General features: G+C 32.1%; 1 protein-coding gene across 1 annotated transcript in view; it reads left to right on the plus strand.

Moving 5' to 3' along the window:
* LOC129216300 (zinc metalloproteinase nas-15-like) overlaps positions 1-14,648 on the plus strand; it is a 46,559-nt gene extending 31,911 nt beyond the window's left edge. Inside the window, exons 6-10 of the mRNA XM_054850510.1 lie at positions 672-789; positions 7,452-7,627; positions 10,253-10,483; positions 11,915-12,025; positions 14,611-14,648. Coding sequence (XP_054706485.1) covers positions 672-789; positions 7,452-7,627; positions 10,253-10,483; positions 11,915-12,025; positions 14,611-14,648 — 674 coding nt within the window. The remainder of the gene's footprint in view (positions 1-671; positions 790-7,451; positions 7,628-10,252; positions 10,484-11,914; positions 12,026-14,610) is intronic.
* The last annotated feature ends 67 nt before the right edge of the window (positions 14,649-14,715 follow it).

Below are 14,715 nucleotides of genomic sequence, written 5' to 3' on the forward strand. Positions count from 1 at the left end.
AGGGGGCGGTTACATATGCGTCACGGGACAAATTTGACATAAAATGCATTCGTCATTCATAATTTATACTTGTCGTTTAATTTAAACTTTCAGAAAATCACAAAAACAAAAATTAGTTCTTTTTTTCTGAAATTATAAGAAATTTATTTTTACATAACACATATAAAATTTCTTTTCTTTTCTTTTTTTTTTTTTGGCAGAAGGGGGGGGGGGCGTCGCAAATTATCAACCCTGGTTGACACTCGGGTTAAAAATGCCTTTGAATATAGGTGCCTGTTTTTTTTTTTTTTTTTTTTTGAGTAATCACGAATTGCTTACTTTCACTTGACTGTTTTAGGCGTCCGTCCTTTGATTTTATTTTTGCCCCCGCCTCTCTCTGCAGTCCCACGTCGCACGGTCGACTGGCTCCCCAATACTGCTCTTGTAGCGAGCAGCTGGGCGGTGGCGTCCATATCCTACACACACATGCACACACACACACTCGTCTACATGCATGCACGTGTCTACACACATACATACGCGCCTGCACACATACGTGATTACCAAAAAACATTATTTGAATTCAAGATTTCAAAAATTCAAAGTTTCTTTTTTTTTAAGCAAATTTCCTGATTTTTATCAGCATTTATTTCTATTTTTTTCCTGAAAATTTTATTGTCATTAATGCTTAGATAAAAAAGAGAGAAGTATAATCGCCCGAGCTATGGAAGAGTACCACAAAGAAACCTGTATCCGTTTTCTCCCAAGAAGTACAGAGATTGATTATGTTTTCATCACGAAAAAGGAAGGGTAAGCATTATATTTTTTTTAAAATAAGCCATAACAGATGCCTATATCTTTTCCGGAATTTTTGGGGAAAGTTTGACATGTAGCAATCAAAATTTTTTCTAAGACAAATTCTAACTAAAAGGGAAGAAAGTTAGTGTATTTTGTTGTACTCATAATACAGTTTTATACTGGAAGCTTATATCAATAAATATCTTTATATTGTTTCGTTCAGAAACAATCTTAAAATCAGTTTACAAATGTCAGTCAGTTACCATAAAAAACCAACTTTTTCCCCTCAGCATGAAAATTATTGGTGGAAGTTTTCCAAAATTCATATTCTCTGCCTACATTAGAAGTATTTAAATGCTGAATAAGTAGAATTAGAAGTTTACATCCGGAACACCGAAAATTCCTTGGTAACTGACTGACACACTTGATACGGTAACTGACTGACATTCTGTTTAACTTTAAAATGGCTGCGATGTATTTAATTTAATGCTCTTGGAAACGGAGTTATTTTACTTTTAGCCCTTTAAGTGATATCAAACAACCCAACTCTTAATTTTTAAGAATGATAACATATTTTATTGATTTTATTCATTATTATTCATTATTAATTTAGTAATGCTTGAGCTTAAATTTCAAAAATAATTGCCTGATATGCGAAAAATACATCAATTCAAACAAAAGAAGAAAGCATTTTACAGTCAGTACAGCCAAATGACAAATTTACAATATCACAACTTTCACAGGGAGGAATAAAAACTTCAGAAATCTGGGAAATGGCTGCTAGTAAAGAACATTTCTATGGAGTTTCTTATGATCTATAATATGTTGTAGTAAGAGTGATAGATGGTAATAGAGGAAAGGCTAAGGTGAAATTCTTGATAAAAGGACTTGTTCAATTATATGAGTGGCTAAGATGATATAGAGGAAATAAGAAATAGTTTAATTTTTATAGCTCAATAATTTTACAAGGATGTGATCTATTTTTAAATACTGAAGAAAAAGAAAAGATTTTCAAATCCTATAGCAATTAAAAAAATATATGAGGGGAAAAGAGGTTATCCGATAGAAAAAAAATAAAATCTTATTTTTATTGCTTTTGTTTTGCGCAGAGTTTTATTTACAAATTTTAGGGCTGTTAGACATTCGGTCAAACACATTTATAGATGCTAGAAAAAATACCATCGAAGGAAGTGCTGCAAGTTGCAATCGCCTGCAGTTTTTGTCATTTCATATACTACACTGAGGGTGTACAACATGAACAAAATACTAGGTAGCACTAAATTGTCATTTTGATGTTAACAAGAAGTTCTGTCTAGAACTATACGAGCCTACTTTCCCGTATACCCATACTACTTTCTAATACCTGATCAACATTCTCAAAAGTAGCTAAAATCGCAAATTCGGAACTCCAGCGCTCGAATACGCTACCTTGCGGTGATTTACAAAACTGCAAATGAAACTAAAACATTGCCACGTTGCGTTCCACGTGTGTCTGTTGACACAGGCAGTTTGTTCTGAGTATTTATTAACGCAATCGATGTGTCTTAGTTTGCTTTCAGCTACAGAAATTAATTCGTCCCTTAGTAGTATTCTCGAGCTTCTCAAAATAATGTTAGTTTTCATTATTTCCTTAATAATTGGTGAAAGCGAAAATTCTGGATTAACAAACTTGGATAACGTTATACAAGGTAAACAATTTTATTGTTTGTATGAATTTGTAAGAATATGGGGTTTTTTTTAATCTTAAATTAATTAAACTTACCATATTTTACAGCAGCATTTAGTTGGAATGGACAGTATGCAAAATATTTTCTTGAATACATTATCGTAGAACAAAATGAATAACCGAGAAAGAATTTACTTTATTCCTTTTATTCTCAGCTGAAAGGTTTCGCCAAATTTGTTTAGGGTTATAGTTGTAGTATAGTGCGAGCAAAGTAGCCTTGGCGAGATTTCGCGTTTTTAGTTCAACCATTTTTAATTTTTATCATGAGTGGAATAAAATGGTAGTAAGATTACAGAATTCGATAAGTGAAAAGAAATAATGGTCAATCAATTGAAAAGAAAACTACCACCATATATTCGTGAGAATTTTGTTGATGATTTGCATAACATGACACAATTAAATCGTAACTCAGAAATTAGAAAAATCGAAACAGAAAATTTTTAAATTAACCGATTCGGGAATTCGAGAGAAATAACTCAGCTACAGCCAAGCAAGGCAAAAAAGTATCATCTTCTTTCGATAACAATTTGTAATGTCATATTGAATTTTCTAGCATTAATTGTTATTCTTGTCAGGCCACAATTATTATTTAGTTTTATCAAGAATTGATAAATATCGAATTCAATATCGTGGAAATAGCTGCTTAGAACTACGAACTACGTAGTTTGCATTAATCTTTGACGTTTAGTAATGCTTCTTGAATTATCATTTCTTTCTACGTGGGCCAGAATATCCACAAGACTTTGAAAATTAATTTAAAAAGAATAAAGCGAAAAAATCATACGTACGAACAAAAATCACAACACTTTTAGCGTTTTCTTCGTTACCATGTGCGTTTGTTTTAGTTTTTAAGTCCGCCATTAGACAGTGACTTCAGTGCCCCCTATAGTTCGTTGGAGTTGCGAATTGTTTCAAACATATTTTTTTAATATTTTAAGCTTATTTCTAGGAATAAAATATTCCTCACTCATCTAAAAAAATTAGATGTTTAAAAAATAAAAAACTAAATAAATAAAATAAAAAATACGAACAAATAATACAATTTTTTCCATTAAAAAAAATCTTTAACAGCTTTCAAAACGAAAAAATAATAATTAAAATTAATAAGCTCATTAAAATAAATACATCATATAAAAAAAAATCGTTTCTTTTTTCCCTGTTGCCAAAAATAATTTTTTAAATGAATTAATGCACTTACCAAAATAAATAAAAACGATAAAATGTCAACTTAAAGAAATACTTTTCATTGTCAAAAAAAAGAAAAAAAAAGAAATAATAATAATCGTCTGCGCATATCTTTATGAAGAAACATAAATGACTTCGAGTTTATTCCCCGAAAACTAAATACCTAAATTAAAACTTAAGCGTGAAAATAAAAAAAAAGTCATATCAACAATAATTATTTCGCAGTTAAAACCATAGCTGCTGAGTCGGAGTCGGTGTCAATCTCATTTTGAGATAAAGGAGTCGGAGTCGAATATCCGAGAATCGGACTCAGTCATTTGTCCTCCGTGTATAAATTTTTGCCAAAGCTACGAAGTCAGAGTCGAAGTCGGGGAGTCGGATTCCGATTAATTGTCGGGCACAGGAGTCGGAGTCGGAGTCAGGTGCCCCTAAATTCTCGGAGTCGGAGTCTGGCGTCAAAAGCTATTTCCAACAAAATTTGTTTGAAGTAAATCCGCCTTCAAGTACGGAATCTACATTGACTTTCAGTTTCCCCGTAGGCGCTAATGTTAAGGGATTTGAACTGTTCAAAATTGAACGGAAAATCGTTCAAATCAAAAAGATATTTTATATACAAGTTTTTTATCAAAAGCTTTTTCCTACAAAGTTTGTTTGAAGCAAATTCGCCTCACAGTTCGGAATTGCCTTGAATTTCCCCGTAGGCGCTAATGTTAAGTTTTTTTGAACTGTTCAAAATTGAACAAAAAATAGTTCAAATCAAAAAGTGAAATATGGGAATGATGTGTCCTCGCCGAGATCTTTCGAACAAAAAAAAGTTTGTTCGAATCGAACTATTCATTCAAAAGTTATTAGGGGGGGGGGGGGGGGGCAGACAGACAGACCGACGGACCGACAGACATTTTTCCCCATCTCAATACCCTACTTTCCAATTTTTAATTTTTCGATATTTATTTAATTATTTTATTTATTTTTGACTTTTTTTTGTTTTTCGCGATATTTTTAAGATGCATTAAGCCTTCTTTCATGCTTTTTTCTTCTTTTTCTGACTTTTACTGGGAAAGTAGGCTAAAAATCAATCTTTATGTACGTTTTGTATCACCTTTGCTTTTAAATGTCATAATTAGCATATTGAAACTGTATTTTGTAGTAATTTTCTATATAGTCTATTATTTTTGAGGTCCTCAGAGGCTGAGAGTCCCCTGGTCTAGCCCTAAAGGCAAAGAAAACTCTGCTTTTGTATACACTTATTTGTATGTTTTATTGCGTAATTCTGAATTTTTTTTATATTAGGATATACAGGAAATTTGCAAATGTCAGTCAGTTAGCTCATGAAGTTATTCTAATTACTCTTTTTTAATTTAGTAATATTTTTGAAATCAAATGCCGTATGCCGGAAGGTCATTCATTTTTCTTTGATCCCAATTGAAATTTATGAATATTTCCTTTTGCTTTCAGAGGAGAATATTTTATTAAATTTATATTATTTTTTCCGCAAGTTGCATTCATGTCAAACAGTTACCATGCTTTTAACAGATTTTTAAAAATCTAAAATGCATATTAAAATTTCAATTATACCATTAAATTCAGCTTAAAGAAATCAATAAACTAGGGGAAATGTTTTTTTTTTTAAATAGATATTTTGTGTTGCACGTTTGTATTATCAGTCAGTTGCCAATCTGTCAGAGAATTACCAACTTGTCGTAAATACTGCAAATCTTTATTTTAGCAATACACTGGGTGCGGAGTATATGAATCCCATTTGTTCTAAACAGTTTTGATTCCGTAAAGTGGCTCATTCAATAAAGCTGGATTTTGTTCTGTTTTTGCCAATTTGGTTCATTAAAGCGGTTGATTCAATTTTTCTAGTCTATTATTTTTGAGGTCCTCAGAGGCTGAGAGTCCCCTGGTCTAGCCCTAAAGGCAAAGAAAACTCTGCTTTTGTATACACTTATTTGTATGTTTTATTGCGTAATTCTGAATTTTTTTTATATTAGGATATACAGGAAATTTGCAAATGTCAGTCAGTTAGCTCATGAAGTTATTCTAATTACTCTTTTTTAATTTAGTAATATTTTTGAAATCAAATGCCGTATGCCGGAAGGTCATTCATTTTTCTTTGATCCCAATTGAAATTTATGAATATTTCCTTTTGCTTTCAGAGGAGAATATTTTATTAAATTTATATTATTTTTTCCGCAAGTTGCATTCATGTCAAACAGTTACCATGCTTTTAACAGATTTTTAAAAATCTAAAATGCATATTAAAATTTCAATTATACCATTAAATTCAGCTTAAAGAAATCAATAAACTAGGGGAAATGTTTTTTTTTTTAAATAGATATTTTGTGTTGCACGTTTGTATTATCAGTCAGTTGCCAATCTGTCAGAGAATTACCAACTTGTCGTAAATACTGCAAATCTTTATTTTAGCAATACACTGGGTGCGGAGTATATGAATCCCATTTGTTCTAAACAGTTTTGATTCCGTAAAGTGGCTCATTCAATAAAGCTGGATTTTGTTCTGTTTTTGCCAATTTGGTTCATTAAAGCGGTTGATTCAATTTTTCACTGATTCAACTAACCGGAGTCCACTGTATCAAACCTAACAAATGTATTTTTATTGCTTGACTTTTATGTAAACTTATTTATTTGCTTTGCTGCAGAATTTTAAAAATTTGCATTAGTATATTTAGAAAATTTCAGAAATGTCAGTCAGTTATTGGGATGTCAGTCAGTTACCAAGCAGTTCTAATTACTGTAATTCTTTATTGTAGCAATATTTTCCAACTCAAATGCCATAGGCGGAAAGTTTATTCTTGTTCCTTGATTATTATTTCAATTTATGAAAAAATATTTTTACTTTTAGAAAAATCTCTTTTTGAATCACTATTGCTTTTCACATAGGTTGCATTGATGTCAGTCAGTTACCAAGCTTTTAACAATTTTTCTAAAATCACCCAATATGTATTTTAGAAAATCAATGATACCATAAAATTCAGCTTAAAAAGTACTATAACCGAGGAGAAAATATCTTTTTAAAAGTTAATATTTTGTAGTTTATATGTTTCAAAATACTTATCGTTGTGCTCTGTGAATGTCAGTCAGTTACCCGTGAAATTGCCCAGTAATAAAACATAATGCATACTCGTATTATCAGCCTAAACCCTAGAACCTGGATCAAACTAATCGTCGTCACACTCAGGATTCAACTGCATTTCAGTATCAGGAAATTTATGATTGTACCCTCGAATTTAATAGATTTGATACAGTACCCCACTCGATTTCATGTAGTATGTTTCTTGTACAAGTTAACAACTGGAATTTGTTAATGCTATTTATGCTTTTGCCAAGTGAGAATATGAACAAAACTTGAAAACTTCAATAAAATGTTTAAAATAACATTTGTTGATTTTAAGAAGTAAGTTACAGCCTTTTAGCCACCGCTAAGGTAGAACTTCATGCAATATACCGAAAACCCGATAACGCCATCCAGATACTGCAGTTTCGTCCTTGTTATGGACTCATCAATTAGAGATCGATTCTAGTTTGGTTAGTGTCTATTCCAGACTGATGAGTCCATAACAAGGACGAAACAGCAGTCTCGGGATGGCATAAACGAGCTGTCATTATATTGTATGATTGCGTGTATGTCTTTTTTGGGGGAGGGGGAGGAGTAAGAAAATAACGCGTGAATTATAGATACACAAAGATAAATAACCTAAGTTTTTGCAAAATTAGTTACTTTCTCTAATGGTGATTTCAGCTGTTTCTCCATGATCGGAAGAGACGGAGGAAAACAGTTGCTATCGCTTGGAGACGGATGCATGTTCGTTGGAATCGTCATCCACGAGTTCATGCATGCAGTTGGATTTTGGCACGAGCAAAGCAGAGCAGACAGGGATAATTTCGTGCAGATTTTGTGGGATAATATTCAACAAGGTATTTTGCGATTCTTACTAGATTATTTCTTAGATTACTTTTCTGTCACAATGCCCTAGTTGTAGTTCCATTGTTTAATTGCTGCCAAAAAACAATGAAAAATAATAGTAATTACTAAGTTAACATACTTCTGTTTTTTAATTTATTATTTATACTGCTTTTTATTTATCGCCAAATAATAATAATAATAGTAATAATAATAACTGTGATCATAAAGTTGTTTTGTTAACAATTTTAACAAATTGTTGACTCTCTGTTTATCGACTTTCAAGGGACCACAAAAAATCGTCCTTAAGTAGAAAGCGTCCTTAAACAGAATGCTTTTTACACTATAGTGGACCATCTGGGACCGTGAAAAGCCATCTTTAAATAGAGAAAGTCGTTAAATAGAGCGCCGTTAAACAGAGAGCCAACTTTTGATTCAAAATATGTACAAGCAAATCATATACTTGTGGATTTTGGGTATTTTAAACTCATCAAAATATCTAGGTTTTCGAGCTTTCTTTGATTCAAGTCAAGTCATTATTTAAAAGTGTTTTTTTTTTAAATTTTATTTATTTTTACTATACTTGTTCAATAGTGCTTTTCAATTTGAGCATACCAACTTGCAATATTTAGAGCAGACTATGGTAAATATGTCTTGGTGCACGAATCAACACATTTTATTAAAACAAAAGTCAATGCCATTTTATATTTATAAATAGGTAACAGGTAATTATGTTTTACGTTTCAAAAAGTTTCACCTCAAATAAATTTCAAAACGAAAAAACTTTAAAATATAAAAAATATTTTTTAATTCTAGACTATTTCTATAAGCTCGGTTTGCACTAAAAGGTATAAAATGAAATAAGTATACACTTTCTTGATTACAACACACAAAAAATTGCAGATAATCTTAATATCGTTTTATTTAAAGCAGATAATAAAATTAAAAATTTGGGAGAAGAAATATAGGCGGCATAGTAAAAGCTATTCGTCCAAAGCCCAGACTAATAATCATTAATCTATGGTACCAAGCTGCATGCAATTGAAACCAGGTACTTATTTTAATTCAGGGATGCCCAATCTACGGCCCGTGAAGCTGATCCGTTAATTTGTTTAATGTCACAAATAGAAAAGCACGATTAATGACAATGTTGCAAATTTGGAGCCAAATACTCAGAAATCGGTTTTTAAAAAACAGAAGCATTTAATAAAAAAAAAAAGCACAGCAGTTGGTAACAACAATTATTGGTTTTTAATTTTGTTTCCTTTTTCACATTTTCCCATATTATTCAAACTATTAAAAAAAATATTTTGAAGTTTTGTTTGTGTTCTGATTCACGAGAACCATTTTAATGAAATCGTTGGATTGAAAACGATTGAGCACCATTGCTTTATTTTTTACTTTTTAGAGCGAATCATACTTATAGTAAGTCTTTTAGAATGAAAGACTTTTTTTATAATTTATGCTGGTTTATATTTTGAAACTCGCTTAATTTAAAAAGCTTAAGAAGGGGCAGAAATGCGAGTTATAGTTAATAACCAAAGTGAACATGCATTATACATTAGGGGGAAAGTTTTGAGAGCAGTTTCCACTGCATTTTATTATGTCTAGCTCATTGCCGAGTTTATTAATAATCTCATTGTATTTTAAAGCAAAATAATATTGTCATTTGGGAGTGAGCTGTTATTTCTTTCTTATAGCATCGATTTATTATTTTCAATGTATTTTCTTGTGATATTTTGTGGCAAAATCAAATTACTTTTCAATTTTTACCAAAACAGCTAGCTACTTTAGAATGAACTCTTACTTACAAATAATTTCGTGGCAATGTGTTTATTTAATATGGTATTTTTTTTTAAAGTTAGATAAAGTAAGATTTTTTCTGCAAAAAACAGAAAATTTTGGATGAAAACTGCAGGAATTTTTTTATTTATTTTTGAGTCAGCATTCAATAACAATGCTTACAGTGCTGGTTGGTAGTTCTTTATTTCTTAACAAGCAAGTAATTTTTCGCCCTCATATGACTTTTATATTTTGTTTTAAATCGGGCTGTCATACACTTGCATCTGTTAGCAAAAAGTTGAAAAAAAAAGGAAAAATTAACTTGAATTCTGAAATTTTGAATTCAAATTATGTTTTTCTCAATCACAAGTTGCGACAGGGCCCTACTCATTGGGGGCTATTATTTCTAGAAACAGCTCCTGTCCCCCCAAGTCTACCCCTCCTCCTGGGCGGTTACATGCTTATAGTTATGTGTGTGTATGTGTAGGCACGCGTGCGTGCATGTGTAGACTTGTGTGTGTGCGTAGACCTGTGTGTATGCACGTGTGTATGTGTGTAAAGGCTTGTGTGTATATGTGTGTGTGTGTAGGACATGGACACCATTGACCAAGAGAAACGGATTCCAGGAGACAGTGCTCGGAGCCGCGCCGGAAGAGATCGGTGGGCGGTGGTGCTGGTGCCCCTGGTTCAAGCTGAAAAAAGAACCACAACATCAAGGACGGTCAAATAAAAGCAATAAGCAATCGTGATTGCTCAAAAAAAGAAACAATTTTAACTACTCATTACGTTGAATTGTCATTATCAATATTAGATTTTCTTAGCAATTGTGTCCAAATTTTCAAAATTACATATTACAGGTCAAACCCACAACTTCGCTAAATACACTGATGGCCGATTGCATCATCTTGGTGAACAGTACGATTATGATTCGATAATGCACTACGGGGCCTACGACTTCACAAAATTCCGCAACAGACCTACGATTTTGCCTAAGCAAAGAAACGTTTTCATTGGGCAACGATCAGGGTTCAGCAGGACTGATATTAGAAAAATCAACAAGTTGTATATGTGTGATTCGGCACCAAAAGGTATTTAAAATTTTGTTGGTTATTTTCTCAACACTTGTTCATTAAATTCGAGATTTGTTATAATGAAACTAGTACTGCTACAAGTAGTTCGTTATTACCTATATACTAAATGTTAAAATTAAAGTATGGAAGCTCCCATTTCATTTTATAAAAAGTCTGGTGTGAAAAACAGGCACTGTACAAAAGACTAATTAATTTTCATACATCCTCAATAGCACCTTAAGTACAATGGAGCTTGTATTATTTTATGAGAATTTCGTCAAATGATTATTTTTTAAAATGTTTCATGGAAAGGAAATGTGTGACCTATAATATAAAAGGCGGCCCATTTAAGGCAGATTATGTTTTTTCATTATTTCTGCAATTGCCTGGAAATGAGCAATCAAGTACTGATGTACTTCAAACCTCACTGATTTTTGAGTAACCTAAAAAATAATCCTCGGATCATATGCTTGATTAACTTTGCAAAAAATCAGTCCCAGTCTTTCAGTCTTCTGACATTTTGAAGAAGCGGATTTCCGTCACATTAGACGGTTGACTTATACCCTTGAACAGGACTGTTGACGTTACTCTTGAAATGAAAATTTTTAGGAAGTGTTACTTTCACTCTAATAAGGATTTTTAGGGACTGTTGCCCTCACTCTAATGATAGATTTTTAAGACTAATGTAGAGATTATATGATGCTTCTTGAGAATTGTTATCACAGGATTCGCAAGGTCTGTTGGCTTTTCTTTGAGATTTTTGTCGTTATTGTAGATTCAATGTTGACTATATTACTATAATTCTCCTTATTTATTCAGGAGAGAATGTTAGACATGTCTCATGTGACACTAGTTCCTTTAAACCTAAATATTGACAGGAAAATGTGTATTTTTTGAGAAAATAAAAACTCCACTTCCTCCAAAAAGAATATCACGACTCATGTACAACGTATAGCTCCAGTAACGATACACAATGGCGTCTCGATTGCCTGACAAAAATCAGTTATTTTGCTAGATTTACTCTAAGTGGCATTTTATTTATTTTCGCATCAGTTATCCTTTACGAAGTAGCAACCAGAGGCTGTAATAATGTTATTTCAAATACTAGAAACATGATTGGATCCGCTGCTCTCTTGGGATATTTTGGATCTTGAAGCCAAAATATCGGATAGGTCGGCTTGTCTTCTAAAGAAGTGCTAAATGGAACAGCTTTTATATGTCTCATAAAAGCAGCAGGGTTTCCGAGAGCCAAGTCCTTCCCCTTGTCAGTTTGGTCACCGGTCCTCTCACCATAAAACTTATAACATTTATACTACTATGATTCTGAATCACGACCCCCAAAGGGCCGGGCCCCTAATTTCTGACAAGGCTGACATGGCCTCTCGTCGGCACTTAAAAGAAGCCAATTTACATTCACCCACTATGTTAAACTTTGATTTTAATGTTTAGAAAGCTGTGTTGATTCTGACAGCCAGTGCAGAGGATGGGCAGAACTAGGAGAGTGTCAGAAGAATCCCAGATGGATGCTAGTCCACTGCCGGAAATCGTGCAACCAGTGTGGTAAGTTCAAAATAAATTTTATGCAGAACATTCTCTAATCATCCTGGCTCTTAAGTTTATCTTTTTTCACTGAATAAACTCTAAATGAAATAATTATTTTCAAACATGGGATCATTTTCTATACTTGCAATCCACAACAGCAGGATTTAAAAAATGTTGGACGTGAGAGAAGAAAAAAGGTGTATTTTTATAAAACCAAAAAAAAAAAAAAAAAAAAACTTACAACCAAGATATATAATATACACAAAGATAAGATATAAGGAGATAGATAAAGTAATAATTCATCAGAAGGCGAAGAAGTTGTTACTTGCTTGGGGTGGAGAGTTTAAAGAGAGCTCTTGGTCTTCATTGGGGATTACTAAATTGACTAGGAACAGCCTAGCTAGGTCCAGAGCGTGTTGTTAGTCTTCACTTTTGTGTTTGTATTTAAAAGTAATGAGAAAGACATTGATAAATTTAACTAAATTTCTGGCAGTATTTTCCAAAATCTTATTCAACATCAAACTACAATAAGTAAAACAAAATTTAATACTCAAGTGATCGTCATTGATAAATATTTTGATTTATAATGAATTGCCCATTTTGTTGCATTTTCAAAGGCACATTTAATAAATGGTTTTAATACTATTTAGTTATTTAAATGGAATACCCAGACTTTTTATCAATCCATTTATCAAATTTAAATTACAAATAATTTAAAAATCTTTTCAAATCAAAATATGCATTAAAATTTTTTTTCGTTTTTGTTTTGGTAAACATTGCTTTAAGGTGGTTAACTATATTGGGTTAATAATTGTATTGGTTTGGGTAATTGTTAGATGCTAAAGAATTCCCATTTCAATCTTCAGAACCTTTATAGTTAAAACTTTTTTTCCAAGAGTGTCATATCATGAAAGTACAGTCAAACTTGCTTATAACGAACCCTGATTTAACGAGAACTCAGAATTAGCGAGGAAATCAGAAATACTTGTTTTTTGGTACAATGTTACTATGGGAGTATAACTCGCTTTTAACGAGCAAAACTTAAAGCGAGCAATGTTTTTGTGTGATTTGTAAAATTTATATTCACTTCCAGCTCAGCTTATTTTTTTTGGTAAGTTTTCTTTGCATTCCAAAGTCAACCAAAGTTGGCGATAAATCATAAATCCTGAGAACAAGGGATGACAGCCCTTTATTTAATTTGTGAAGTAAAGAAACATTTAAAATTATATATGTACATGTGTATTACTCAAAAAAAAAAAAAAAACATAAGAAAAGGACATTCAGGAAGTTCAAAGCAAAGTAATCAACTTATTAGGTACTGTACAGTGATTAAAAGAAGAAAAAAAGGTAATTTGCTTTTTACGAGCACTCAGTTATAAGGAGCAAATATAACGAGGCTATAACCAGCAAATATCTTATACGGAGCAAATGCAACTATCCTGGTTCCTTTGCGCTCCCTATAAGCGGGTTCCCTATAAGTGAGTTTGACTGTAATAACAAAATAAACTTTAGAAAATGAATAAAATAATAACTTGTTTATAAGGTTAGTTAGTAATCATCAAGTTCAGTTTTCATTTTGAAAACATTAGCAAATTAGCTAACCATAACTTTTATTATCATTTCAGGAAGGAACCTTTCTATAATAAAAAATGAAACAAGTGGAACTAGAATTTAGATTCTGCAACATTATTAAAAACAAAATCAATCACATTGTCTGCATATGTTACCTATTTTTTTACATTTTGTACTTTGAATAATAAATTAATTTGAATATATATCACTCCATTTTCTTTCACAGTTAAGTTGTTAAGTATGTTAACTAAAGCTTTTGTCGAATGACTTTACAATACAAAGTGATTCAAGTTTTATCACTTTACGTCTTTACATAATTACTTTACGTCTTTACATAAATAATGGGCTCCTTCTAAACCCAAAGCATATGTCTGTCTGCAAGTTATTTTGCATGTTTGAGCAATAAAATGTTACTTTATTTGCTGAAAATACTGCTTGTATGTGCAGTTATACAAATGTTACCAAGTTCAAAAACGAGTTTTGAAGAACCATTTAAATCAATTAGAATTACTAAGTACTATAATTGTTCAATTTCAGTGAAGAAGTAAATTATACTATTACATAGGTTAAAAAAAAGAAAAACGATTATAGAAATTAGATATCTGCAAAATAAATTTTACTATTGGTTATTTACATTCAAAAGTTCAATTTGAGAGCATCTCAAAAAAAAAAAGCGAGAAATTTGGAAGTTCTGCTTGGAATCAAGGAAACCAAGAGCTGGGTTGGGCCTATTATCAATTTGGTTGTTGAGCCTGAGCCCCCCTCCCCCACACAAAACCAATAAAACTTACACTACAGTCAAACCTCATTATTGTGACACCCGGATTTCACGACACTCCGGATGTCATGTCATTTTTACAAAGTCCAGAACTTATGCCATATACTTTTAATGTTGAGTGGCTCCGGATTTTACGAGTTTTTTCTTGTGCAACTCCGGTTACGACGACGCTTTGAGCTCCACAGACTGGATCAAATATTTCTTTGCAGTTGAAAAATTTTCCATAAAATAATTCTGGAAATGTTTGTTGTAGGAGCTTCTGACTCGGACAAGAGATTTGATCAGGCATGACACCTCAAAAATGGTGGGGAACGAGTAGATAAGTTCTGAAAGGTACAGGTTTCAGACATAGACAAGA

This window comes from Uloborus diversus, chromosome 2 (assembly GCF_026930045.1).
Source record: "Uloborus diversus isolate 005 chromosome 2, Udiv.v.3.1, whole genome shotgun sequence".
Lineage (NCBI taxonomy): Eukaryota > Metazoa > Arthropoda > Arachnida > Araneae > Uloboridae > Uloborus > Uloborus diversus.